Genomic DNA, 27,995 nt, shown 5'->3' with positions numbered 1-27,995 from the left:
ATGGATGGCATCCCAATCCCCTCCACTGACGGACACCAATACTGTTATTAAGCCCCCAGTGTGGAGTCCAATTTGTCGAGGCTCGGCCGTCCACGTCCGTCCGTTCGTCGTTCCGCCGGTCCGTTCCTCCGAGCAGCAGCAGCCCACTTGTTGATTTCGGGCATGCCCGATACCCGATATAAAAGCATGGACGCTCAACCTTTCGCCACACAGTCCATCATTCGCCACATCCCGAGCAGAACACAGCTCTCTCAGCCGAGAACCCAGAAGCGAACTGAAATCGAGACCCAGCCGCAGCCGCAGCGTCAGAGAAGAGCAGGCCCAAAGAGAAGAGAGCCCCAATAGAACATAACTGTAACTGCTTGTGGCGGTGCGCTCTATTCGGAAACGGCAAACAGGAAACCGAATCCGACTCCTAAATCGAAATCTGCAATAAATTCGAATCTTCATCGAAAGTTCTAGAACTCTAGTGCGAAAAAAAAACTGAAAGTGAAAACGGAAATTCTGTGAAAGTCTTCAAAGTGAAAGCTAGAGGAAAATCGAACCGGAAAATGCAGGTATGTATAGCGATAAAAGTGAAGTTCATCGAAACAAATGTCCGCCAAGGAGCTAGTTAATACATTAATCTGTCTGTTGAAGATACTCCACGATTAGTCCGAATCATCTTAAAGTGCATTTCGCCAAAGGATACAAATTTTTTACTTTGGGCTTAAAGCCCCCGAGTCTCCAGTATTTTTTTTTTTTTTTGAGAGTTAATAAAATTGTTGTTAAGATTTCCTCCACATATCGCCCCAATTGGGAAAAGATCTGTCGTTTTAAGTGTAGTTCCCCTACTAGTCTAATCTTAAAAGGAAAAAACCCTTGCCCTGTCTGAATCACCGGACATTTTGTTTACGAATCTCAAATACTTGAAGATTCAAAGCCATTATCTGTTAATTTGTTTGAATTTCTGATCTCGTGCCTTCAATTCCGTAGCTCTTGTGATAAAGAAAGTGCTAAAAAAAATTGTAAAAAATTGTTAAATTGCGTTATCTCATGTGACGTGGGGGCGAATGGAAAAAAGACCTGGACACACGTCTAGACGGAAGTTAATTGAGCCTCTCCATTCCTATGGCAATTGCAATTGGTAGTTCTGTGGCTCTTCAGTTTCAGTTGTGCGAGGCAGTCATTCTCGTCATAATCTAAATAATCATACAATACTCGAAATACGAGCAGAGCTCAGCGAAATTATTTTCGCACTGAGCAACAGATTCTCCAGGCAACAGAGAGATTCTTTTTAATAGGCAAAGGCCAGAAAAGAAATTGGTCATGGCAGAGATTGTAGGGTTCCCGGCGACGCCAATAGGTCTGCTCTCCCGCGCTGGAATGTGATGGAGATCAGAAATGGCATCAGTATCGGGACTTGGATTCAGATCGTATGTTGTTTTTCTGTGGGGAACGGACAATAACATCAAGTGTACGGGCACTTGCGATGGTGCCTCAGGAATATTGCTTTCATCCGCTGAAAACCAAGAGTAAACAAAGTCCTCGACGATGGAGGCGCGATCGTGGGAAGAATCGTAAAGAATGATCAAAACAAATCTCAATCAAAATATTATGAATCCCTTGGCTTCATTTCCCCCAAAATCCGATGCAAAGCCAGAATTAGCGGCTGAGAACTTACCGAACCACAGCGGTTCGATCTAGTTTCAGTTAGTGATACCAAGTCCGGATCTTGGTGTTGCAGTGCAGCCATTTGCCATATGCTGACTCAGTGGAATATGTAGTTGGTGTCAAGTCAGCTTCGACTAGGGGGCTACGTGAGCTTAAAGGCAGCTCCAGTCGCAGACCAGGCCGAGAATTGGTTACATGTCGAGCCGCGCCTGAGCGCCGAGACGTTGCGTTGGTCACGCACTCCTCTGTACCGATCTGCTCCCCTCCACCCCCTCTCCCGCTCTCCTGCTATTCTCCGACTCTGAATCGGAGTCATCGATGCAAACCGAATCGAAATCAATTCAAAAGCAATTAATAATCAGATCACTTTTGTAATAAATCGCAATTTGTTTAATGGAAGAAAAAAACCTAAGCAAAAACCAGAAAGTAAGGCTAGCCCCAGAGGCCGCAGCTTCTGATACCCTATGTTTCTATGGCAGCTATGTGATATGGTCATTCGATTCGAACACAATTTGTTAAAGTTACGCAGAAGTCTCGTGGCACTGAAATTTATTGAGTTTTGTTCAATTCTCTTTTAAAACTCGAACAGATTCGTAGACTTATGCTAACGTGTGGCAAACGTCTCCCCTGCACAAGTATACCAACTGCAGGGTATTCAAATCGAAGGCGACTTTTCGCAATGAAATTAGTAAAGCGCTGCCAGATCGCCGGCTGGTCGGGTGAGGGTCGGTCGGATGGACAGGGGCGCGGGTTCATATGCGTCACTGGCTATTCAGAGAGGGCCCGGCGTGGGGGGACGACAGCAATCACAGTTTTTTTTTTGCAATTTCATTTTGCATTCGCCGCATTTGCATACGATCGCATCGCTCAGAGAGAGGGAGCGAGAGAGGGAGAGAGCGAGCCGAAAGAAAGAGCATAACGCAGCGAAGCTTTGCTCTTCTGGCGCTGCGAAACATGTATATGTATTTATACATGCGCGAGTGTATGTGAGTAAAGCGTCGCTGCCGACGCGGCGAGTAGCACGATGCGGAGAGACGAGCCCCCAACGCTTCGGGTATCACTTGATGCTGTGTTTATCCATTCCGCGTGACGTCGATTGCTCCCCTACTCTAACACATACGTAAGCTTAATTATGTGCTACATACTTCTTTTATATTAATGTACATGTACAAACATACATATGTATGTATGTAAAGACAATTAGTAGGATTCTTTAATTGACGGCCCTGTCCTCGTTGTGTTGTTCTCTTCCTCCTCCATACCACTCTACCTCTCTCTGTCTTTCTATTTGCGTATGTGTGTGAGCAACGAGCCCCCTTTTCTACATGCTATTGCGTTCATAATTGTTTTTCAAGCTCCATTGAACTTGGGGCGTGGACGGTGATGATGATGCTGGTGCTGATGGTGGCGATGATTATAACGTTCAAGTCGAAAACATCTCCGCACACGTCATCAGACGTCATATTAATGCTCTGCCGAAATAAGAGGGGGCTGGTCCTATTAAATGGTAGTTGTACTTTCTTATAAAGATGGCACTCCTTTCACGTTCATTTAGGAGCTATACGGACATTCAATCTTAGAAATATGAATATTTCTTATGATTATTACATGAAAAATATTCTTTTTATTCATTTATTTAGGGTACTCAGCGCCGAGTAGGATAGGTCAAAATCAAGGGTATTGCCAGCTTCGGATTGCCCATAGCTAACATTTTTTTCTGTTATTGTTTTCTTTTGCCAAATCATTATAATGAAGTGATTTCAATTAAATGGGAACATCAGAGAGATAAGAAGCCGCTAAAGGGGTAGGGAAAGGAAAGAGTGGCGGGATCAGAATAGTTCAAAAAGGGCACGTTTCGAATTTGTTACGAGTATAATTTCAAATAGTGCTTCTATCATCTGGAACTGGCTTTGGTGCAAATGCGAATGAGGTTCGCAATAAAAACCTATTATTTGTTTACTTTTCCAATTCACAAGCCTCTTGTAGGGCAGGCACAACCTCATTTAGTTTTTGGAATATTTGAATTTAACGATTTCCATATGACTCATCATCGACAGCATACTCATGAAGTGGCACGGCACTCTCACACTCGAACATGGCCATGTACATACATATGTACATACATACATATGTATGTATGGAGGTAGGTACGAAGAGGCTCAGGGTTATGCTCTCCGGCTTGGGTTCACCTCTGCCCGCTCAACTTTTTGGTGCAGCGAAGAGCGCACCCATGGCGGTGGCAGCGGCAGAGGCAGAGGGAGAGGAAGAGCGGATTAAATGGCTGATGCAATCGTGAAGCAAATTGGGCGAGAGTCGGATCGAAGTCGGAGTCGGAGGCAAAAGACAGAGTCAAAGTCGTCGCCATCGCTCCGGTGGTGGTCGATTGGGTGCTCGGCAGGTCGCTTGCTCGACTTGTTGCACAACAAACAGAAGGTAACCGGAGACCGCAACCCCGCCGCACACGTTCAAATTAAGCCGACTGAAGAATGCCAGAGAATCAGATTACGATTCACACACACACACTTAGAGAGGGAGAGGGAGAGAGAGAGAGAGAGAGCGGGAAATGCAGTGAGTAGGGGAGGCGAATGCACTTTACATACATACATACATAAATAATGATCGAACGGCAGGTTAATTGATAAATTACTATACACATTATGCATCGCACTCGCACTCTGATAGAGGAAGTTCCATACACCATACACCATACATCAATTCCGATTTCCATTATACTTCCAATTCCACTTCCAATTCCGATACGCCTCCTTGATGTAATGACAATGTTAGTGTTAATGTACATGTTAAATGTTAATGCCACCAGCTGTCCGTCATCATCTGTCAGACCGAGAGCTAAACAATTAGTGATAATTGCATTTCATTGGGACTACTCTACTCGTAAAATTTTCCACTTTTAAGAGAGTGGAAACGTGATATGTGGTTTCAAAAATTTTCCATTCCATTTGCTGTTATGCTCCGCACATTACATCTACATACTCGTACGCACTACGCACTGCGCACACGCTGGCGCACAGAAGATAGATGCGTGATCTCGTTGCGATGTAGAACAGCGACGCGTCTGATAGTCGACCGGCCAGAGAGGGGAGGGATCGGAAAGAAATTGTGCTATCAAAAGCTGGGGACCCGATACTCCTTATACTTTAGTTCAAGTTCAGGCCGAAGAATTGCACCCTGGGGGGACCAGAACCTTTTCGAAGGGAATTTCCGGCACTTTCTCGAGCAGTACTGGACATTGGAGGAGACTTAAAAGAGAACATAGAAGACTTGCACTATTCTATTGTATTCTTGGCCGGAGTACAGAAGCTATTAAATGGGAATTTCCGCCACTTTTCAATGGAATCGGCTGGCAAATTCTGATCTAGGCACAGTCATGTGTCGCTCTGTAGGGTTTTCCAATTCTCTGAACTGACCTTTCATCGGCTCAAGGCGACACGAGCTCTCTGCCATCCATTCCCCCCACTCTTATTTCCGCTGCTGCGCATGTGCGTGTGTGGCACCGACACCGACACCGACACCGATCGATACCCAGCCGATACCAGGCCGATGGTAGGATGGTAGGAGACCAAGTCGAGGCCTCCTCACTGTTGCTAGGCGGCTGCACATACGCACAGACACACTCGCAGTCATAGCAGTCGTATCAATGACAGCAGGCAAAAAGCAAAAAAAAAAAAAAACCATGAAAACGGCACAGAATTTGTGGCATGAACATGAATTTTCTCACGTCGTCACCAGCGGCGTTCCAGTGGCTGCTCCGCTGATCGGCTGCTCGTTCCAACCCACACACCAGTGCAACCTGCAGTCCAACAAATGTTTCCGACTGCCGACAGTTGCCTGTGCACACGTGTATCTGTGTACGAGTATACGAGTGTACGAGTCTATCTGTGTGGCTGTATCTCGGGCTGAGTGTGACGACTGGTCTTGGTCTCCGTTGCATGTTGCACTATCTTTTCCCCGAACTCTCCATCTGTCGCTCTGACTGTCCGTCTGTCCGTCTGTGCGTCTGGCTCTTGGTCTCACTTTGAATGAGCCGTCCTCTAGTCCCGCTTAAGTCTCTCCTCCTCCTCCTCCCCGTGTTGGTGTCGTGTGGTTCCGGTGATGCTGTGGCACTGTTGGCTCTGGAGGTGTTGCTATCGCCTGTCACGACGTTAATTAGCAGAAAAGTGCAAACGATGCGGCGCTGTTGCTCCACGAGTGGTGGTGGTGCCTCTGGGGAAGAGATCTACCCATTATCCATTAGCGGAAGCGAGCCAATTTGGCTCACCCATGCACCAAATGCACACATGCACAAATGCACGAAGTATCTTGGGGAACGTCCACTGTCATGATGCAATAATTTGTGCCATCAAGCCACCGAACAATACGATCATACGATATCTTCGGCGAGTGCCAGGCCTCGACCTCTCTTCTCTCTGTGGGAGAAAACCAGCTCGCATGCGGGTTTGATGGTTTCTAGGAAATGGAACCTATAAATCTACGTTTCGAATGAAAGAGGAGCGGCTGTGGCAAGGCGAGAAGGCGGCAAGGCGGCAAGGCGGCAAGCCGGCAACCTAATTGACAAGACGAGCGATGACAATAATGGCCGATCCACCTGAGTGGTCTGTGACGTCGGATGCCCATGAATATGTATGCCACGAACCGATCCACGATCCGAGAGATGATCTCATTTTGGTGAGGGGATGGAAATGTACAGTTCTGTTCGGGTTCAAAGATTGCATCCGTGTCGCCTTTATAGGAAATACAGCCTAGCCTGGAAATAAAGCTAGGAAATGCAACGCAACCAACCCCTATCCTGAAACAGAAGAAAGCAGTGCAATATTTTTGCTCTGTTGCGACGTGCTCCCGCTACCCTCCCCATTTCCCAGGGGGTGTGGGGCGCTCATCAGCAATACATCCCCATAGAGGCATCCATCGCCATCGAAAGGCCATTTCAATTCAGTGCCCCTTACGTCAGCGTTACGATATATCGCTGGCAACGCTTTGAGGTGTGCCGGCAGATAGCCAGAGCCCGGAGCGGAGACGGAGACGGAGACGGAGACAGTGGCAGTGGTAGAGGCAGAAGCAGAGGCAGAGACAGAGGCACGAGACACAATTTCAAGCACCTGCAAGATTTTTCTCTCAATTGAATTTCGCTTTGTGCCGAACCGCCACCGCGGCCAATTGACCGGAAAGAGGGGTGCCGGTGGGGCGGGGCGGAGGTGATTTTGTGGTCGGACGATTTGTGTAACGTGCAATAAATAAATTACCCATAGAATTGAATCTAGTTGCAGTCGTTGTCGATGTCGATGTGGCCCGTCGATAAAGCGAAGAAAGAAAACTAGTCGAGAACCCGTCCCGTGCCGTCCTATCCCGCCACTCCACGCCGCTCCACTTCCCTCCATTCCACACCACTCCACTCCACTCCACACCACAGCAACCGCAGTGGGGGCTGGGGCTGCCGCCCGGCAACAGTCGCCGGTTCGGACCGGACCGGCTCCACGCCACACGGGCACACGGGCACACGGGCACAGCGGAAAGCGAACACGCGATGTGGCTGCCAGTCTGTCTGCCATTTTGGCTGCACCTCCCGGCGGTGCCGGCGGCAGCGGCGGCACCTCCATTACAATCTCAGTCAACGACTAGTTTTATGCCTCTGCCTGTGCCTCGGCCTCTCCTCCGCCTCCTCTCAAACAGCACACACAAAGATACAGATACAGATACAGCTACAGATATACGACTGCCGGGCAGTCAGCATTGCTACACTGTGTGGTATCTGCCCCTCCGCCTTTCTGCGCGATCTCTCTCCCGTTCAGCCCCCATCCCATCCCATTCGACCAAGCGACGATCGTCGCAGACAAACTGGCACTCACTCTTGATTGCAATGAAACGAGCGGCTAGAGGGACAGAGGGAAGCGGACCGACTCGGTCTCGGCTAATGGAACCTTGCATGATGATCGGTCGAATCTTGCCCCCAACCGCAGTCCCATTCCCAGACACGAAGGAGGAGAAGTGGTCTACACTGCCATCGCCAACTGTCTGTCAATTGGCTGAAAGCCAGGTCCCAAGATAAGGGAATGGGTCCGAAAGGGTTTGGGGGAATCCTGCCATGCAACAATTAAATCGAGACGAATTTATGAAATCAAATCCCATCGCACATATAAGATCATATTTATTGGTCCCAAGTCCCAAGTCCCAAGGAGGAGGATAACTAGCAGCGAAGCCGCAGTGAGTCCGTTTTGTTCCGGACTGTCCCGCTCCCGCAACACCGCTCCGGCGGCGGCCACACAAAGAATTACATATGAATTCAGATTCTGGTCGACGAGGCGGCTTGTCACACGAGACAGCCACAGAGAGAGAGAGAGAGAGAGAGAGAGGGAGAGGGAGAGAGAGAGAGTCAGAGAGCAGCAGCGGCGACGACGGCGGTGCCTCTGCTTCTGTGTGTATCTGTGCGTTTGTGTGTGTTTCCGTCGGATGCTCTCCGCTCCGGCTGGGCACACGAGTATAAATAAAAGAGCCCGAGTCTGTGACGGCCAGTTCATTTACAGTTTTTCGCTGTTGAACAACAAACTTAGTGTCAGTGCCAGCGCCTCGCTTCCAAGCCAATATTTAAACCAATCCAATCACAAACCGATACGATCCGAAACCGATCCGATCCTCGCTCTTTTCGTGAATTGCCACCGTCGGACAGACCGAAGCCTCCATTGACACACCTTGACTTGTGAATTGTAATGTCGATGAACCGTGCGTATTCAAACGAGTGCCGCGCCAACCAAACCACCTCAACAGCACTGTCACTGCCACTGCAATTGAAGAAGTCCATATCTACATCTATATCAATAGATATATAGAATAGATCCACTGATCGATTCCGCTGATTTCGCTGATTCCGATCGAATGTGCCAAAGCCGTCAGCTCGACATTCGCTACGCCGAATATCACTGAAAGCCAGCCACCAAGCCGCTGCTTCCTCTCCAGCCCCTCCCCAAACGTGTCTGTGTGTGTCCTTCGTCTCCAGCCAGACCACAAGCCGATCTGCATCCGACTCTGCAGCGTGTGCGATAAGCTCCAGTCAAGATTCCGCCAACACTGAGCTGCGCGACCGCCAAGACGGCATCCATCGCCGGACCTATGTCAGTGCAAAGCCAACTGCTGCTGAACTTCAACCAGAAAACCCAAACGAGGAACCACAACAATATAGAGCTGATAAATTCGTTCATAACATAACGACGAGCGGATCTCTTCTGACTGCCGAAAGAGACCCAACGCAATCGCGACCGCCTGTTCTTATATATTAAACGTTAGGGAGAAATTTGCAAACATTTTTTACCGGAAGAGAAAAAAGAAATCAAATCAAAAGGTGAGCCATACTTCTCCTACTATACGATAGAGAATATACTATACTATATGTATCTAGTCTCGATAAAGTGGTGCTGCCACGTCAATCGGGTGCTTTGGATGAGTAATCGTCAAGCCAACAATAGACGGTGTTCAGACCCACAAATCCGCAATCCACGATCCCTATCTATGAAATTTCCCCACGGATTGCGTGGTTTCTATTTCCAATTCGAATTTAAAGAGAATCAAATTAAATCGAGTCGCCCCCGGTCCCGAGTGTTGGAAAAAGTTCCCAATCGAAGGGCAAATTGAGTCGAAAAAAAATGTCTGATGCAACATTCGCCAACGATTCGCGAGACTTGATCGGGGTATTATACATACACACATAATACCCTCGAATACCTGATTGAATAATTAATCGGTCACGCAGTAGTCCAGTCCCGTCTAGACGCCACTGGCCCTTGATCCAAGGCGTGGGTGCGTCGTGTAGTGTAGTGTAGTGTTTGGGAACAGTGTTGTGTTGTCAGTTGTTTCTCGGATCCACTGACGTCACAGTGTAGTGTCACTCCAAATTTCGATTTCAATTTATCATCCTCACTCGGCCCACGCGAACCGCCGAGACACTGTGAAAAGATAGATTCTCATTCAATTTTCGGGTGTCAGCAGAGCCGCGTGGCATTGTGAAATTCAGATTTTGGATTTCGGATTTCAGTTTGGGGGTGAGTTCTGAAAGGATTTCTGGGTAGATCTCTGGACATTTCGCAATGTTCTAGAGAGCTCTGCCCCCATATAGACACTGCCACTCGAAAAGGCCTTGCGCTCTTATCGGGGACGCTAAGACCTCCCCTGGTTGACGAGTATGTATAATTGCTAGCGATAACCGGGAGGAGGAGCATGACTGGCCGATCGCCAAGTGACTATCAAGTCGTTGTTGAGTTTATTAACCTATATTATAGTCGGAGTCGGTCGGATGATGATGATTGCGATGTGATGTGATGTGATGAGATTGAGATGTCTTTGCAGTGGAATTTGATACTGGCTTTGAACTTTGCACTCATTTCCGATTGGTTCGTTCTCTTACAGAAAATGAATTTAAGTTTGTGCGCCTTAGCGCTGCTGCTGTTCGGCAGCCTCTCGAGCGTCCAGAGCCGTGCCGTGGACATTGTAGACGATAGCAACGATGTCGACAACTCCATCGAGGCGGAGCCGGAGGAGAAGCCCCGAGGACGCCCCTTCGAGGCCGACTGGCTCAAGTTCACCAAATCGCCGCCCGCCAAGCTGCAGCAGGCAGCCGGCGCCACCCTGGAGATTGTCTGTGAGATGATGGGCTCCCAAGTGCCCAGCATCCAGTGGGTGGTCGGCCACATGCCGCTCTCTGAGGTAAGTCCAGTACACTGGAGGGAGCTCCTCTTGAGCAGCAGCATGCTGATCGCGCTCCTTTATCTTCAGATTGAGAACCTCGAGTCGAATGTGGTGTCCGAGGATGCGGCCAGTGCCATTGTCCGCGTGCGATCTGTACACATCATCGATCACATGCTGAGCGAACCCCGCACCTACACCTGCGTGGGACGCACTGGCTCCAAGACCATCTACGCCAGCACCGTGGTCCACCCAGTGCGCTCCGATCTGGTTGATATGCGCATGGTGCGCGAGAAGCAGTATCCGGGCCCCCAGAAGCCGCGCATCATCTACACCGAGAAGACCCATCTGGATCTGATTGGCTCCAGTGTGATGCTGCCCTGCAAGGTGCACGCACGGCCCCGTGCCGAAGTCACTTGGTTGAACAACGAGAACAAGGAGGTTGTCCAGAGCCATCGCTACAAGGTGCTGCCCACGGGCGATCTGCTCATCTCGGAGATCAAGTGGGAGGATATGGGCAACTACAAGTGCATTGCCCGCAACTCTGCTGGCCGCGACTCAGCCGACACCTTTGTTTATCCTGTACTTGTAAGTATCCTCTTCTCTACTATTCTCTATCTGTCTACTCGTACATCCTGTAGGATGTAGGAATTATGCCAGAGTGAAAGCATTTCACTAACAAAGCCTATCCGTTTGCTTGTTCTATTTGCAGAAGGAGCAAGACTAAAGATCCCACCAAAACTACACAAATCAAAGGGCTATTGGATTGACAGCGACAGAGAATTCATCTAGTTAGTTAGATAGATCAAATGCCTTCGAAGATGCGAGAAAACAAAACCGGAATGTGCTAAGAAAAATCACAAAAAAACACCCAAAAAAACAAAAGAAAAGAAAAATAATTATTTCGAAATGAAAGAAAGTAAGGTCATACGTTGTACAATGTAGGTTAAGAGCCAGTTTAGATTGTAACCCAGGTAATCTGTAATCCATATCTAATGCCGGCTTAGACTCTAAAATTTCCTATCGACTTAAACGCATCGAATAGCTATTACATCGAATCTTATCCACCATATGTACGCGTATATGGTTTCCTTCAATTTTAGTTTTAGTCATCAGGCTTGTAATCAAATCACACGTCTTGTTCTGTAAGCGCAGCAATGATGGTTCCTAACGATTCAGGCGAGCTCTAGTTAACCTTAAGCTCCAACGTAAGAGTAATTGGCCGTTTACTTAATGAGGGTGCCCCCGGCACCCAGCACCACCCAACCCCAACAATCAGTCACCCAATTCGTATTTATGTGCACCGCAATCATTTCTTACAACTAATTTATTGATCGACAAAATTCATCCAGCAATTCATCGCAATCCATACAGAATCACCGCACGGAATAGTATTTCACGGAACGAATCAGCAGTTTCATAGGCTACCACCACATCCACAACCCAACTAAAAATACGATAAATACATGTTTTATTATTATTTTGTAAGCTAAGTGAACTGAAATATGGTTTTCTCTTAATTTGTTTAGTCTGTTTTTTTTTTGAATAAATAGAAAAAGAAAAGCGAAGCGATCAGAGTGTGTGTGTAATACTGGGGGGATTGGGCAAACAAAACTCGGCCTCGCCTCTCTTCTGCGTTCACAAATCACTTTATTGACAGATCACTACAGAGTACAGATTACAGTCACATTATCTACATAAACTGGTACAGTTACATACGTAAACATTTAATGGTAGTACTATTACAACAAATAACGATCTCGATCTCGATCTCAATCCGAACTGAACTGAACCGAACCGAGCCGAACAGATCTTACGTACACAGATGATACGACTGACTAAATTGCTGGAGTAAAATATTGATAGATTGTTCTTTCGGATGACCTTCAGCTTGCGGCCACCCGGCGATCATTTCAGTTTAGGATGTGTTTCAATTTGGGGTCATACGTATACGAGGGGCCTAATCTCAAGTCCCGATTGTGCGCTTAAGCGATGGGCATCACTATACTATGAATAAGTATACGAGTATACGTATAAGTATACACGAGTAAAATTTATCAAATTAAATCAAATCAAAATCAATCTGCTCTGATATTGTCACATTTCTTTGGAATTTCACATTCAAGCGTCGGTCTGCACAAGGGTTGTGTTCCTTTTAAACCACCCCAAAATGGTACTCTACTCGTAATTTCACCATCGCTGGCAATATGCCATCAGCAGCCTGAACGATCAAAGGCAGAAGAGAATATTGCTGAGGAATCAGATCCATCATCGGTTTGTTATTGTTCTGTTCTGTTTTTGGCAAACTTTTTTGCAGTATTGTCTCCAAATTGCGATGGATGGATGGATGGATGGTGTTTGCGGCGTGCGTGTGGTGTGTATGGTGTGATCTCGTGGACGGACTCTAATTGTACAATGATAATACTTTCAATTTGAAATGTTTCGGTTAATGATTGGCTGGGCATGTGATCGTGATCATTCCCACCGCCGACAAAGATCTTCTCTTGGGCTCTATTTTTGGTACGGTCTGCAGGCAATCGATCAGGGGGAAATGAGAATGGGAACGACAGCGGCAACGAAAGTGTTTCTCTTGATCAGTCGAGCAGCTGGATGTCGTGCCGATGGCGGTGGCATTAAGCGCCTGGTCTGTTGCCGGGCAAACTTTTTTTTTTGGTCTTTTTTATTTTTTGGGCCAATTTGAAAGTCGCTCGTGAGTCATTGAGTAGTTTGCCAAGTGCGCCGCCTTTGCCGACAACCAGTTTCGCTCGCCAGCTCCCTCAGATCCCTCTCCATCTCCATCTCCGTCTCCGTCTCCGTCTTCCTCCACATTCAGATCTCGCCGTGCCTGGCCCGGACCCACGACATTCATGCGAGGGGCTAGCCGAATGATTGATGATTTATTCAGATTTTCGTCAACGCTAATTGAAGAGTGTGCCATCGATCACGGGGCCCTAGTGGCTCCCAGGACGCAGCCGGACAGCACAAGGCACGTCTCCGAATCGATTTGACGCGACGCGACGGACAGACACCTGTCTGCTAACATATAACATACAGAAATACAGGTGGCGAAGAATATTGCTAAAAGAAACGCGTGTGTCAGTGGGAATTCCGGGAATGCAATCGATCGATTACTTGTGCTTAACTCTAGTCAACTGATGGGGAATTTCTGAGGACACATTTGTCAGTTATCAGTGTGTTTTTGGCACATCACGTACAAAACAGCAAGGAAATTCAGACAATCACTCAAATCACAATATACGATACACTTATTAAGCCTAGGGTTAGTTGGAATCAAAGTGGAAACGGAAAACTGCAGAGTCACAAAAAGAAGACGGCGACAAATTAATCTAGGTTAAGAGCAAAGTTCTGGAATTTCGTAGAGCCCCAAACGAAGTGCTTTGGGGGTGGTTCATAAGATTGTGCTCCTCCTCCTTCTTACGTTAGACGTTGAGCACGGAATGCTTCTTGTTTCCGCCGGATGGTAGCTGTACGGCGATCACTGCCAGGCGTCCATCGCGTAGCGGTGCCAGGATGTGGGTGTTACCCGGTGTGACCACCACCGTCTGGATGGGCACATGCAGGGGAATGTCGAACACGGGCTTCAACCTGTTGTCGAGAAAGAAAACAATAAGCAATGAGCATCTAAGTCTAGACGGTGTTGGATTCGTAGATTATAGTATAGCGTTTAAATTTCGACGGAGATCGGAAGATTTCACTGTGGGAGTTTTCCTTTAAACAAGCCAAATGAATATATCTGAGTAGCGGGTATTTTACAGTCGAAAGATTGACCATGGCGTTATAGCGTCGTTCTTTTCAATTCTCAGAAATGGTCTTCGTTGTATGTATTTTTGTAAAATATTTCTCAGAAGAGCCGCAATTTGAAATAGTTTTTATTTAAAAAATCTAAATGGTTTCATTTTAGCCTTGGAGAAGGTATAATAAATTTAGTCTAGAACTTTATCTGTCTGCATCTCTCAGTCTCAACGAAAGTCGGTGCCCATCCGATTACTATGACACTATTGTAGCTGGGGTCTATGACACCATTAAGGCTCATCGCTATGGCACTATTAAAGCTGGGGGCAATGAAACTATTCAAAGCTGTCTGCTGTTAGAGTAAGCCGATTGCTAGGCTCGGCTGCCTAACAGAATGCTCGAGAATAGTGAAAAGAACAACAGCTCGACTCGGGCTCAAACTGGATAGCATGACACGATGAAAGATAACTTATATGTATATGCCACTTCTAGAGCTATTAGACCCTTGGGAATATGGGTATAATATCGTTGTTTTTTGGCTTACCCATGCAATCTGCTCATGGTTATGTCGCCGGCATCATCGGCCACAACCAGGTAATCGGAGGCACAGGCCAGTCCCGTAACCCGTCCCGAAACGTACTTCGATCCGAGACTGGATCCATTGATGCTGTACACATGCACCGAGTGCGAGGTGTCGTCCAGGGCGCTAAAGGCGATGTGACCTACGGGAGCGGGGAGAATATAGAGAATCAAAGTTGATAATTGTGTTATATCGCGTCTTGAATGATATGGTATGGTATGGTATGGTATGTGGGGGGTAAGCTGGTAATCTATAGCACATTCTTTGATCTTATCGATGCAAAACCGAAGCGAGCGGGGCAAAGCGTACAGATTGCGGAATGTGGGGCAGGGCGTGTTTCGTGTTTCGTTTCATCTATCTACGCAGTGGAAATATCAATAGACGCGACCAATAGTCCGGTGCGTGTGTGTGTGTGTGTGTGTGTGTGTGTGTGCGTCAGATAACCTGTCATCGCATCGTCCGCAAAGATTATGACATGGCGACATACTGCTCCACGCCACACACCGCACACCGCACACCACACACCACACACCATACACCACAAATGTGGCTCCCTCCCGCCATCTCTCTTGCGTGCAATGCGTAGTTGCTGTTATCTCTGGGGGAGTGTGCGGAGTGTGGGTCGTGTCTGTGTGCCAATGCCAGACCCGAGAAGAACTCGTTCGAGCAGAAGGAAGACTATGCTCAATTCTCTAGATTGGATCTGAATGAACTTCCTAATAGTGCATACATATGTGACCGACTCAGATCTAACTAGAAATAACCGTGTCCGATCTGGTCTGGGTGGTTCTTGCCAATCTTGAAATTCATTCAAAAGTTCTCGATCTCACACACACACACAGACACAGACACGCAGACACATATGTATATGTTGGTACTTATGTATATCTTGATCTTTATTAGGGTCTCTTGTCAGAATTTACTACAACTATTTAATAAGACTCTCGAATCTAAAAACTGAATGAATCGCCGACACTGCCGCCGCACTCTGACTACGCACAAGACAAGCGGGGCAAGACGAGTGGAGAGTGAGGAGCGACAGTGAGGAGGGGAGGAGACCGAGTGGATACGGGGGCTGTCAAAACGGAGGGACAGACGGTCGGCTGACGGGTCGTGTGACTGTGACGCGATTCGTTCGTGGCGGGCTCGTTCGTCTCTGCTTTGATTCCATTAACGACGCGTCGTTTGGGTTAATGTTAATGCCAGCAGAACCGATTGGATGGATTGGACGGACGGGACGGATGGGTGGATGTGGATGTGGATGTGGAGGAGAATATGTGTATGCATGTTCGGCTTGGAATATGTATATTCGTTGGTGGCTGTTGCTGATAGGCAATCAATGGATCGCAGGGAGATGGAGGCGTGTCGCGGTGCGGCGGTGGGGCAGTGGGGAAGCACAGGCGGTGGGGTCTTTCATTAGGGGCGATGTAATTGATTGGAGCTCGACAAGAACGCAATTAAAGACCCATAATGTGGCCTGGAAACTCAGTTGGGTTGAATGACGTTTTCGACTCGATTTGAATAATTCTGAACTGAACTCGCTGCCGGATGTTGCGAATTGATAATCTCAAGTATAGAATTTCCTCGATAAGGAGATCTGCCTGCCACCCTCCGCCTGCAGCAGTGTAGTCCACCAAAGAACACATGCTGCACATGTGTGAAGAGTTATATGGCAGTGTTATATCAAACTCAAAAGTCCAAGCCGATTGCAAGAGGATCGAGTGGATTCTGAAATCTATATGGCTGAATATTTGAAGAATTCAATAAACGAGTTGGCTGGCGCCCGATTGACGTAGCATTTCGCACATTGAAGGCAAGGCCAAGGCATTTCAAATCTGATATGTGAATATATAATTCAATGCTTCAGACCTATTCAATATACATACATCCATATACAGGAAATGTAAATGGGGACTTCGCCGAAGAAACTCTTTGGGGAATTCCGTAGCGTATTTGCAGCCTGCGGATTTTCGGGAATTTCCGCCGGTAATGCTCAAACTTAATCTTAATTTTCTTTTTATTAGACCAATTATAGGCCCATTGAAACTGGTGCCCACCCTTTTGATATGCCAATCTTCAATCTTCTATATGGAACTGTACTAAGAATCAAAACAAACAGGGCCCCAAGTGCCAATTGCTAGTAAAAAAATACCAGCTGCGTTATCAGACATGACATGTCCTAACGGTGAGGGAATTAAAACATAACAAACCAAAAGCAGCAACAACAACAAAATATTCCATCTATAAACCGGATTCAAAATTGTACGCACCTTGGACAGTTGCTATGAGGAATGGTGGGAAATACCGAGCGAGGCATACATTTCGTGGGCTGACAAACTTCTAACCTTGCCAGGGGGGTTTGTCTACTTTACGATCTCATCTCACATTGTTTAAGCATGCTTGAATTTGGATTAATGCCCGGCCTGCACCCCCCAGTACGCCGCTGCACCCCGTGATAAGATACAGATACCCGCCAAAGCAGAGCAGATCGTACCAGAGCAGGGCAGAGAAGAGCAGTGGTGCATGGGTCGGACACACATTTTGTACAGGCACTGTGAGGGGCACATGGCCACACAATCACGTGATTCTCGCCGCTTCTTTTATATATGCACTGAGTATGTGGCAATTGACGATAACGGAGAGGGCCAGCTTGGTGCTGATTAAATTGTTTGATTGCCCGCTCCTCAAACATAATTGGACGTGGCACGTGAGTGCTTTGTCAACCGCAGAGGACTGTGATTACGGCGTACAATGAGTAAACGGCAAAGAGAAGAGTGCGAGAAAGAGAATCGGTGTTTGGGTGCACCCAAAGGGTGTTTGGATCACGGGTTCTTTCCGATACATAATACACTTTGATGGCAGGGAGGCAAGGATCATCCTGTAGCATAAATCCGCACTAATCAGACAATAGTAAGCGTTTAGTCAATGAGTAACGGTCCCCAAATGCATGCTACAGTCTAAAAGTGTTCCCAATTGATTCGGTGCAAATTGTTGCCTACTTTTCGGCGCAGACAGATGGATGGATAACTGGTAATTACCATCTTGAACTCACCGTGATATGATAGCGTGACAAATGAGATTTGCACACACGACTCTGTGCACCCGATTGGCTTTAGGGTCCTCACAAACTGTCCCTCCTGCAGGGTATACACGTTGACGGTGCCATCCTGGAAAACAAACGACGGACGATGTTCAGAGGCTGACTGCTCCGATTTGTCAGTGACTTAGAGGCTGAGGCTTACCAGCGACCCGGAGACCACAAGGTCCAGCTCCGTATAGATGGCCACACTGGAGATGGCATCGTCGTGGCCATAGAGCACGGTGAGCGGCTTGGGGGAGTAGCTGTTCTGCGTATTCACCTGGGTGATCGCCTGCAGGTGGGACTGTCCCGTGAGGGCATGCACCGGAATGCTGCTAGACTGTCCGCCACCGCCCTGCTGGTTCGACTGCTGGATGCTCCACACAATGCAGGTGCAGTCACGGGAGCCGGTGACCAAGTAGGAGCCACAATTGTCCAGCGCTATGCAGGTGATAATGTCGAGGTGGCGGGTCACCGAGGCCACCGTCTTGCCCTTGTTCAGATTGTACACCCGCAGGGCGTTGTCCCAAATGCCGCCCGCATAGAGGAGCTTGCCATCGGTGCTCACGGCGAAGAGCTGCGAGTGCGGTGGCTGAGAGGAGTGGAAGGGCCCAAAGACCCGCTTGCGATTTCTGAAATTCGATTCAATTCGATTAAAGATACAATCCCAGTGCCAGAGGAAGGATTTACTTGAGATTGGTTGTGGTAGCATCGATTTCCAGCAGGAAACCCTGGTCCTTGTCGTAGGACAGCCACGAGTTGCAGCCTAGAATCGTGGACTTGGACACGCTGACCAGCACATCGGGACTCAGCTGCAGGAAGGAACGCGGCGGACTCCGCGGCGAGCTGAGATACGCAATGGGGTCCTTGGGCGTGGACAGCTCGCAGTAGTACTGGACCACTTTGTCCAGGAACTGTGTAAGGTCGGGCCGGCGCAGCTCGGCGCGTACCAGCTTCATGGCCGTCTCATCCTGGGTGAGGCGACGCGGATGCGGCTCTCGCAGCAGCTGTGACGGCACCTGGCCAAAGTTGTTGATCATGCCTGGCGGGAAAAAGAGAGGACGGTGAGCAAGGTTTTCGATGGCAGTTCATAGCTAGAGACACTAACCCTCTACGGCCTCCCGCTCCACTTGGTTGGTAATCTTGTCCAGATCCACGGCCCCCTCGTAGGAGCAATAGTAGAAGACGTTCAGGGCCTCCGCTGCCTTGGGTCCCTTCTGTTTGTAGCCAAAGATCAGGTCGATCCAATGGTGCAGATGCTGGCTGACATACTCGGACTCCAGCGCCCGGCGGTGAATGGCAATGAATTCCTCTGGGGTGGTCGCCCAAGCGGGCAGAATGACATCGTCCACCTTTTCTTTGGTTATTTGCAAGTGTCCCAAATCGAATCTGTGGGAATGGGTCCATTAGTTCTGAATTGGGAAGAGTCCATGGACTCGATATGTACTTGTTCATGTTCTTCAGGAACTCGGGGAAGTAAAAGAACTCGGGTATCAGCTCCTTGACGTCGTTCGGATTGTCCATCAGCAGCTTCCAGGTCTGCGGTATCGAGTGGAATTGTCGATCGGCCACATCGAAGCGGCCGCTCTGCAGCTCGATGTGCAGCGAGGTGAAGGGCTCCACTCTCAGTAGATAGTGCAGTACTCCGGCCGAGTTGGAGTAGTGGGTTCCATAGTGGAACTTTGGTATGGCACCCGACGGGTCTTCAAAGGAATCGTATTTGCTGCGCACCTCAGCCTCGTTCTTAGGGTTAATCTGTCACGGACAATGCTTATGATTTAATGCGTTTTCATTTATGAATCATTCAACACTTACACATCCAATGGGCTTGGACAAGTCTCGGAATGATTTCGGATCCGTCAGATCCAGCACATCACTAGAGTAGTCGGCGAGGATCCAGGGGAAAACGGGATACTGACTAAGGTCGTTGTACGAGCGGCCTGCAAATGAGAACAGGAGTGGCACTTTAATCAGAGCTATCTCATTAAGGATGGAGTTCGAGTTCTACCAGCGATGGTGTTTAGGTACATCAGGTACTCAAAGTTGGATATCTCCCGATTGATCCAGCGCTGGGTGAGGCCCGAGGCTCTCAGCAGCTCCGCTGGCGAGCGACCCGAGCCGTACAGTATATTCGGTAGCGGAAGACCCACGATTTTGGTGAAGACCTTGTTACGAGTCTGTTTTGCGAAAAAGAAGCACGGATTAGGAAAGGAAGAACTCTCTAGGGGCGTGACCCACCTTCGTTGTGAAGTTGAGGAAGTAGCTGGTCTGGTCCACCAGGAAGATCTCCAGCGCACTCCGACGCAGATTGTACTTCCGCAGATGGACCTCGCGTATTTTGTTGGTGGAGAACCTGAAGTCGTGCTTGGACCCATCCTCAGTGGGCGGGCTCAGGTCCACGAAGGTGAACACGCTCTGGTTGACCTCGATGCGCCCCTTGACCTTGGTCATCAGGGTGATAAGCTCACAGTCCTGCGACATGACCAGCTTCTCCAGGGCCACATCCTGCTGCGACTGCGAGTCGATGAGCTGCCGCAGCTCCTCCTCCAGCTGGGAGCTCTCGTCGTCGGCCAGGAAGTCGCGCACCACCGCATTCTTGATGGTCGAATCGAACTCCGATATTTCCCTGTGTGGAAACGATCAGTCAAATGCAGTTCTTGGCTGGACCGGACAAATGGGCTTACTTGGCGTCGTAGGCACTGGTGGCATTGTCCCTGAGGTTGGCCGCATTCTCATGCTTGTTGGGGTACAGCTGAGGCTCCAGCTTCAGGCGCATGCGTGCCACATTCTCGTGGGGCGACAGCTTCCAGAACTCCTCGCCCACGTCCCTAAAAGAAAAATGAATGAATTTTAGGACCCCAGTCAGAGAAATTTCATCAGTTTATCAGAGGAGTGCGAGAAGAGACGGCGGATCCTATCAAAGACTAGGACAAAAGACAGCAGTTTTTTGGAATCACAAAAGTGTTTTGGAGTTTCTTTTATTGTTGGGTTGCGATGAAAGTCATTTTAGAGCACGACAATGATTAATCGAATATGTACAGATGAAAGTCCTTTGTCGAATTGCAGGAGGTCCTCAGACAACGATGGGTGCGGCCAGGGTCTTGGCGAACACCGGAGCTGGGGCAGCAGCCACCACGGGGGCAACGGGAGCGGCAATGGTCTTCGCCAGAACTGGTGCCACGGGGGCCACGGCAACGGGCACATCCTTCTGCACCACGGCGTTGAATCCGTTGATGTCGTCGGCGTAGTAGGTGACGATGCGACGGGAACCGTCGGGCTCGATCAGGGAGTAGGAGCCACGCACGACATCGCCATCACGGGTCTCCTCCTGGGTCTTTGAGTCACCAGTCAGATTATCCTGGACATCGTAGGCGAACCTGTACTGTGGATGGGCGTCCACAATCTCGGTGGCAATGGGAGCGGCCACGGGAGCAGCCAGAGGAGCGGCAACTGGAGCGGCAAGAGGAGCAGCGACCACGTTCTTGGCTAGCACTGGAGCAGCCACTGGGGCGGCCAGAGGAGCCGCAGCAACTGGAGCAGCGAATGGTGCAGCGAAGGGACCAGCTAGGGGAGCAGCGGCATAGTTCCTGGCCACCAGAGGGGCGGAGTAGCCCAGAGGAGCCGAGTAGGCGGCCGGGGCAAAGTATGGCGAGGCGCCCAGAGGCGAGGTGTAGGCCAGTGGTGCACCGAAAGGAGCTGCCGCCAGGGGGCCGCCCAGAGGAGCCACCAGACCAGCCTGAGCCGAGAGGGCCATCGAGGAGAGGACTGCTACGACCTAAAAGATGACGAAGAATCAGCGTGAGGCTCCCATGAGTCCGGGCCTGGGCGCACTTACCGTCAGAGGATTCATTGTGCGGCTTGGGTGGGGGTTTTTGTGCGATTGTCACCGTCGGTTATCAAAAATGAACTGACATGCCCTGACCAAAAAAACGCCGACTTTTATACGCTGCGGAGATCCATTCGCGATCCATTCGCGTGCGAAATTTGCATTCGTCGCTCAGCTGTTGGGAGCCGTGCGTACGTACCAATTGCGTATGGAGGGGGGGTGGGGGCCCCCATTGTGCCCAACCGAAATCTCCTTGCGTCTCTTCCTCCTTGGCTTTTGGCCGCGTCTGCCTATGATCCAAATTCTCGGCACGTAGACCAATTTCCAGTCGTCTTATGTCTTCTGTTGACTGCCTGCCACTTGCCATTTGCCGCTTCAAGTTTTCATTTTTATTTGCGGGTCTGTTTTTCGATTTTTACCTTGCTCTGACCGGGCATTCGGACCGGGCTCTGTTGACTGGATTGAAAGTGAATGCGACTTGATTATGCTTCTGTGCTGGCTGCGGTTTCTGCGTTAATTGTCATGCAGGGTGGGCTCCATCTATCCATCCATCCAATGGCAGTGCTTTAATTTCAATCTTTAACACCCAAAATCACTTTGAACTCGAAAAATGGTTCAATATGGCAGGTGGAAATCGCTGTGTCCTTCCTGGTTCTCCTGCAGCGTTCGTCCTCGGAATTGGTTTCGATGCGATTCGATTCGATTCGATTTGGGTGGTGGCATTGGACGGACTCGCCCACGAATTGGAAAGTTTTAATGTCCATTCGATGGGGCTTCAATTGGAAATGCTAATGAGAAACACCTTGTACATAATAAGGTCTTTTCACCCAAGGGTCTGGTTTCACCTGGGACACGCGACAACTGGGTCAAAGTGTTGCCCAAAACGTCTGCATATTTGCGGGAATATCAGAACCATCAACAATTATGTGGCCTCTATTCCGTGGCAGATCACTCAGATCTACAAAGCAGATCAATCTACGGCGAGCACCACGTATTCCCTTCTCCAATTTCTGGCTCTGGGATACACGATGTCCCATACCCAGCCACTGCTTAGAGATTCTCCATCGATTCCATGCTGTAACTGGCGGATGGCTCCGAGTGCGTGACTCTTTTGCTAAGTGCAACCAACGACCTTGCGACTTGTTGGCTCCGGATTCGTTTCGGAGCGTGTTCAGAGAGAGAGAGAGAGAGAGAGAGAGAGAGAGAGCGAGAGGACAGCCACCTTACTCTCCGAGCTAACGGTTGTCGGCGTAGATTGTCGCCACCGGAAACGAGGCTAAAACACATCCAATTCGGACCAAAGCGAATGGAATGCTCTACTGCCATAAATGCAGTTCCTTGCTCAATCTTCCCCCGAGAAGAGAATTAATTAAAAGTAGATGAAATAGTACGAGTACGAGTACTCGCACTCGCACTCGCACTCGCACCAGTAGCCAGACGTTGCCACTTTGCTGCCGCTGTGGTGCCAATTGTGGGCAAGGTCGCTGCGGTTAAAGCTTCCAAAATGCCTGCAGCTTGGCTTTTTGGCCCGATCGAGGCAATTACGTTGGCTAAGTGGCTCTCGACTTGGCCAGCAGCGTCAGCAACGTAAGCAACGTAAGCGCTGAGCTCTGGGCTCTGTGGCATGTGGGCGCGTGTGCGTTTGAGTGCAAATGAGTGTCTCAGCTACAGGCTTTTCTTGTGGTAGAAGGGTATATTTGTTGTTTGTGGATCAAGAGAGGGATTGATTGAGCTTTAAATACATATATTTTCAAATTTATACCAATAGATTCGATTCGAGAGTGGAAATTGCAAAAAGAAAGTGACGCTAATATGAAAATATTTGATCATATTTCAAATAAATTTGGATTAAATATATTTCTTAATCATCATTCTCTATCTATTCTCTTCTCCATTGAGAGTCTGTACTTAAAAGAAAATCCTTCAAAATGTTCTCTAGGGTTTCATTGCTTTCCAGTGACAGTCCGCAATGAGGCTTGATCGGATCGTTGGTATTTCGGCTCTTTGACGAGACCCTAGACAACAAGAGAACTTTACGTTTACTTTAACAAATAATCGGCTACAAATTCGACCAAAGACGTCTTCTTTTGCCAGAATGTTAAATTATCAAATTTTAGGCCTGATCGATGGGATTCCCCATTCAGTATGCCATTCATAGAAAATAAGGTCTCATTGTCCGAAATGGCCTTTCGTTTATTCTGAATTCCTAATCGAAATAGTGGGTATCTTTTCTGTTGGAATACTCGATTATGGCATTCCTTTGGCTGGATTTATTTTCGGCTCCGGGTGGGTACGTGTGCGAGTGCGTAATTGCTCCATCGACAAAGTTCTTCCATTTTCCATTTTCGATTTCTAATTAAACGAGTGGCCTGCCGCACCACTGTGAATGATCTTTTTTTTTATGTTGTTTGTTTTTGCAACTGCAACTGCCTCAATATGAGGCAGCTATTACATCAGACAAAGTTCGGCTTAGGCTCAGGCACAGGCACAGGCACAGGCGCAGGCACAGGCTCAGGCCTAGGCGGCTCGCTGGAGAATTCAGTGAGAATTCACCGAAAAAAACGAAACCAGATTGGGCAGCGGAAAACGAGTCTCCGATCGCTCAGAGCTACTCAGAGTGCTCTGAGTGCTCCCAGCCGCTGCTTGGAGCGGCGCTCTTGAACAGACATTATGGTTATGGCCTGATCTGGTCTGGTCTGTCGCCGGAGTGGAGTGGAGTGGAGTGGAGTGGACAGTGAGTGGTGTGGTGTGGTGTGTGCCTGGGAGCTATTCCATTGAGAAAATTTTAGCAGTCATGATGAAATCCGCACCAGAAACACGAAATAGCCACCGATCACACACAGATGAGTGCAAGTCTGGGGTGCAAGATCGAGATCGAGATCCAGATCGAGATCGCTGCAAATGCAGCCACCAAATGAGACGCAATTGTCACTCTGCCCATTAGATTGTCCAGTTTTGAGTCTCTGCTGTGGCGGAGCAGGAGACGGTGACGGAGACGGGGGCCAGGGGCCAGTGGCCAGTGGCCAGTGGCCAGTGGCCAGTCCGCGAGTCGAATATAAAACTGAAGAGATCGCGGAAAATGCATCTCACACTCGATCTGAGTTCTTGCAGAGCAGACACAAGGAGCTCCCAGCAGCAGCAGCAGCAGCCACAGGCACAGCCACCACAACCGCATTCACATCCTTCACAATGTTCGCCCAGGTAAGCCTCCAGGATCAGCTCGATGCCAAGCCACTGCTCCTCCACTGATTCCTCTCCTCCACAGACCTTGCTCGTTCTCGGCCTCGCCCTGTCCGTCGCAGTGGCCATTCCCATCGATCCCTATGGCTCCTCCATCTCGTATGCAGCTCCGGCCGTATCGTATGCAGCTCCGGCCGTGTCGTATGCAGCTCCTGCCATCTCGTATGCCGCTCCCAAGCTGCTGGCCGCCCCGGCCATCTCCTATGCGGCTCCAGCCATCTCGTATGCAGCTCCCAAGCTGCTGGCTGCCCCCGTGGCCGTGGCCAAGGTGGCTGTGGCGGAGCCCTACGATCCCAATCCACAGTACAGCTTCTCGTACGGCGTGACCGATCACAAAACCGGCGACTCCAAGCAGCAGGAGGAGACGCTCGTTAACGGAGTGGTCCATGGCAGCTACTCCCTGGCCGAGCCCGACGGCACCATCCGCAAGGTCACCTACACCGCCGACAAGGTCAACGGCTTCAATGCGGTCGTCGAGAAGAAGGGCGTGGCGATCGCCAAGCCCGTCCTGGCCGTAGCCGCCGTGCCGGCCGTCACCAAGATTGGATACGCCTCCGGTCCCGGCCTCAGCCTGGGCGGACACTACTAGGCGGAGGAGCCCCACGAGGAGCATGACGAACTCTCTGCCACCCTCTGGCCCAGGACCGTTGTTAAGTAGTTCTAATACACCGATTAACACCACTCTCCACTACCCTACTCTGCCACCGCTGAAACCCATGAACGTGCCTGCTGTTGTCCAGCTCATCTGTTGACCCTCTTCCCGATCCCGAGCCTGATCACTCTACTGATCACTCGACACCACAGACTACACACATGTATATAGGGGATACCCTTTTCTGGGGATCTGGGGAACGGCCATGGGCCAACCACTTAGTGAATTAGTTTCTGCATTTACTGAATAAAAGTTTCGGTACAAAAAAACAACTCCAAAGTGTTCCATTCCATCTGGCCATCTATTGGGGCAGGTCCGGGCGCTCTTGAATGCCGATCACGTACTGCCCACAGTATCCACAATTATCACAATTCATATTGGAGGAGTCGATAGCGGTAGCAACATTGTGCAAGTCGAGTCGGCACGTTTCTATTTGTGGGGAAACCTCACGACGCTCCATTCCAGACATGGCCCTTACGTCAGTGGCCCATTCGGTGGGTTCAGTTTTTGGCAACGGTTGCCACACGACGCATGTCATCGAAGAGAGCAGCCGGTGGCCCTTTAAAACCCCGATCCATGGGCACCCAGCCACAGTCCAGACAGCGTTGTCAAGCCTCCACCACACCGATCCAATCCAGCAATCCAGCAATCCAGCAGCAAGCATCGCCATGGCCCTGTTCAAGGTGAGTCCGTGAAAAGAGTTCAAAAGAGTGCCCGGCTAATCCCACTTCCCGCCTAGATCACACTCATCTGCTGCGCTCTTTTTGCCGCCATCGAGTGTGGCCTGCTCCCGGTGGGAGCTCCAATCAACACGGAGGTGGATCCCCATCCGCAGTACGCCTTCGCCTACAACGTGCAGGACGCCATCACCGGGGACAGCAAGAGCCAGCAGGAGGTGCGCGACGGCGATGTGGTCAAGGGATCCTACTCGGTGGTCGATGCCGACGGCTCCCTGCGCACCGTCTTTTACACCGCCGACCCCATCAATGGCTTCAACGCGGTGGTGCAGCGGGGTCCAGTGCCACGTCCTGTGTTGCCCGCTCCCCTGGCAGCCCCGCTCCTGGGCTAGAGCACTGAGCACTCCTCCCGTTACTGCTGCAGCTGAATTCCTAGATTGTACATAAATTATTGTCCGTCCGTAGTTCCAAGGTTCCAAAGCTCCAAAGCAAAGTCCTATATCATACATCCATACATCAACTTTGTAAGCCAAAGAGATTTTTTTTTATTAAATATCTATCTCTATCTTAAACATCAGCTGTTTTCATGGGTATTCATCCATCGAGTAAAACACTGCTCATTTGCACACGGATTAAAGTCAAGTTCTAGTTTCTATATAGTATTTATGGTAATTTTATCAATGAGCTAAGCTCAAGGTAAATTGCTGCTCATTTTGCTAGAACATACTCGCACGTAGAAACGTGAAATGGAACCAAGATCCATAGGATCATAGGAAACCTCTCCCACAATTAAGATCAGGGCTCGAATCGAACCAGTTCCCACGCAACAGAAATCGAAAGATTGAACGATCGAAAGCTGATCCCCCCACAAAAGACGGGGAGAAACCAATATTTTGGGCTAATCCGCTGGCCGTGCGGTTCCACACACACCCAAAAGAACTCTTCCACCACTCGAAATACATTCACTCGCCCGCTCGACACGCACTCAAATTATTCAATAGTTTAATTGAAAGTGCAAAATGCATGAAAGCTGCTCGATCACAACGTAACTTTTGGGGGGCTAGCCGACACTCGAATACGCTTTATCCTTTATGGATTCGATAGATCATTCATCCTTTGAGAGCATTTTCCTTATACAACAAAGGAAACACTCAAGGACGCTCTACAATTATGATAATGGGGATCTCCTATGAAAGAAGTTTGAGGATCCGCCAGGCGAGAGTATCCAAAAATTCCTTTTTCTGTGTAGTAGTTGTGCAGAATTATTGTGCGGACTGTCTCTTCCACTTTTCTGGAGGCATCGTCTAGAGGCTCATTCGGTAGGTACATTCGTTAGTGCGATTTGTAGAATTAGAAGAAACCTATTTGACCCTCTTGAAGGGTATACAAATCGGCACGAGATGCAATTTCGGATTACGCAAACCCGACCATGTCCATAGATGTTGCAGCTAGCGTCGACTGTGGCATCGGCTGTGGCAGCGACTGTGGCAGCGACTGTGGCAGCGACTGCGACGCCTAACAAGCCTCGCCGTTGAACGCGTTGAAAATTAGTGATAATGGGCAAAATTGTCCCAATGGAAAAAGCGAAAAACATGGAGACTTCTCGGCGTATGCGTATGCGTATAGCCCGAAAACAGAACACAAACAAAATTGTTGCATTGTTGCTGTTGTTGCTGTTGCTGCCGCGTGCATTGTGGAGTCTGGGGCAGTCTGGCGGCGGTGGGATTTTGGTGGGCGCGGCGCAGCAGCGGCTGTGCCAGTTTCGAAGGCTGCGGGCTGCCGTAACTGCAGCAACACACCTTTCAACAATCGACTGCCGACTGCTGGCTGCCGACTGCTGGCTGGGT

The 27,995-nt window shown here is 49.2% G+C and overlaps 5 protein-coding genes across 6 annotated transcripts in view; 3 read left to right on the top strand and 2 right to left on the bottom strand.

Annotated features, from left to right (window-relative positions):
- The first annotated feature begins 227 nt into the window (after window positions 1-227).
- LOC6601900 (neural/ectodermal development factor IMP-L2) lies at window positions 228-10,989 on the top strand. Its single transcript, XM_002026913.2, has 3 exons — window positions 228-557; window positions 10,066-10,362; window positions 10,432-10,989. The coding sequence occupies exons 1-3, from the start codon at window positions 552-554 to the stop codon at window positions 10,987-10,989; spliced, it is 861 nt and encodes a 286-aa protein (XP_002026949.2). The 5' UTR covers window positions 228-551.
- Window positions 10,990-12,619: 1,630 nt separating this feature from the next.
- LOC6601895 (neurobeachin-like protein 1) overlaps window positions 12,620-27,995 on the bottom strand; it is a 31,962-nt gene continuing 16,586 nt past the window's right edge. For both annotated transcript variants that reach the window (XM_026993577.1, XM_026993578.1), the window contains 11 exons: window positions 20,438-20,581; window positions 19,992-20,379; window positions 19,762-19,930; window positions 19,569-19,693; window positions 19,201-19,508; window positions 18,862-19,142; window positions 18,444-18,795; window positions 17,917-18,385; window positions 17,727-17,841; window positions 14,639-14,816; window positions 12,620-13,947 (listed from right to left, as the gene is read on the bottom strand). In XM_026993577.1, the coding sequence (XP_026849378.1) occupies window positions 13,782-13,947; window positions 14,639-14,816; window positions 17,727-17,841; window positions 17,917-18,385; window positions 18,444-18,795; window positions 18,862-19,142; window positions 19,201-19,508; window positions 19,569-19,693; window positions 19,762-19,930; window positions 19,992-20,379; window positions 20,438-20,581 (2,695 nt within the window). In that variant the 3' untranslated portion in view covers window positions 12,620-13,781. The remainder of the gene's footprint in view (window positions 13,948-14,638; window positions 14,817-17,726; window positions 17,842-17,916; window positions 18,386-18,443; window positions 18,796-18,861; window positions 19,143-19,200; window positions 19,509-19,568; window positions 19,694-19,761; window positions 19,931-19,991; window positions 20,380-20,437; window positions 20,582-27,995) is intronic.
- LOC6601898 (larval cuticle protein A3A) lies at window positions 20,754-21,776 on the bottom strand. The gene is made up of 2 exons (XM_002026911.2): window positions 21,589-21,776; window positions 20,754-21,528 (listed from the first exon to the last, which is right to left on the bottom strand). The coding sequence occupies exons 1-2, from the start codon at window positions 21,601-21,603 to the stop codon at window positions 20,827-20,829; spliced, it is 717 nt and encodes a 238-aa protein (XP_002026947.1). The 5' UTR covers window positions 21,604-21,776; the 3' UTR covers window positions 20,754-20,826.
- On the top strand, window positions 24,769-25,711 carry LOC113566707 (larval cuticle protein A2B). The gene is made up of 2 exons (XM_026993521.1): window positions 24,769-24,780; window positions 24,845-25,711. The coding sequence occupies exons 1-2, from the start codon at window positions 24,769-24,771 to the stop codon at window positions 25,406-25,408; spliced, it is 576 nt and encodes a 191-aa protein (XP_026849322.1). The 3' UTR covers window positions 25,409-25,711.
- On the top strand, window positions 26,140-26,569 carry LOC113566715 (cuticle protein 21). Its single transcript, XM_026993581.1, has 2 exons — window positions 26,140-26,154; window positions 26,211-26,569. The coding sequence occupies exons 1-2, from the start codon at window positions 26,140-26,142 to the stop codon at window positions 26,538-26,540; spliced, it is 345 nt and encodes a 114-aa protein (XP_026849382.1). The 3' UTR covers window positions 26,541-26,569.

This window comes from Drosophila persimilis, unplaced genomic scaffold, assembly GCF_003286085.1.
Source record: "Drosophila persimilis strain 14011-0111.01,24,50 unplaced genomic scaffold, DperRS2 tig00000856-arrow-arrow-pilon, whole genome shotgun sequence".
Classification (NCBI taxonomy): domain Eukaryota; kingdom Metazoa; phylum Arthropoda; class Insecta; order Diptera; family Drosophilidae; genus Drosophila; species Drosophila persimilis.
The sequence above is the reverse complement of the archived record's forward strand: the minus strand, read 5'-3'. Positions and strand labels throughout refer to the sequence as shown.

What these genes read in the sequence shown, in the direction of transcription:
- LOC6601900 (XM_002026913.2), top strand. An exon ending in GCCACATGCCGCTCTCTGAG is followed by an intron (nt 10,363 to 10,431) that starts GTAAGTCCAGTA and finishes CTTTATCTTCAG; the next exon opens with ATTGAGAACCTCGAGTCGAA.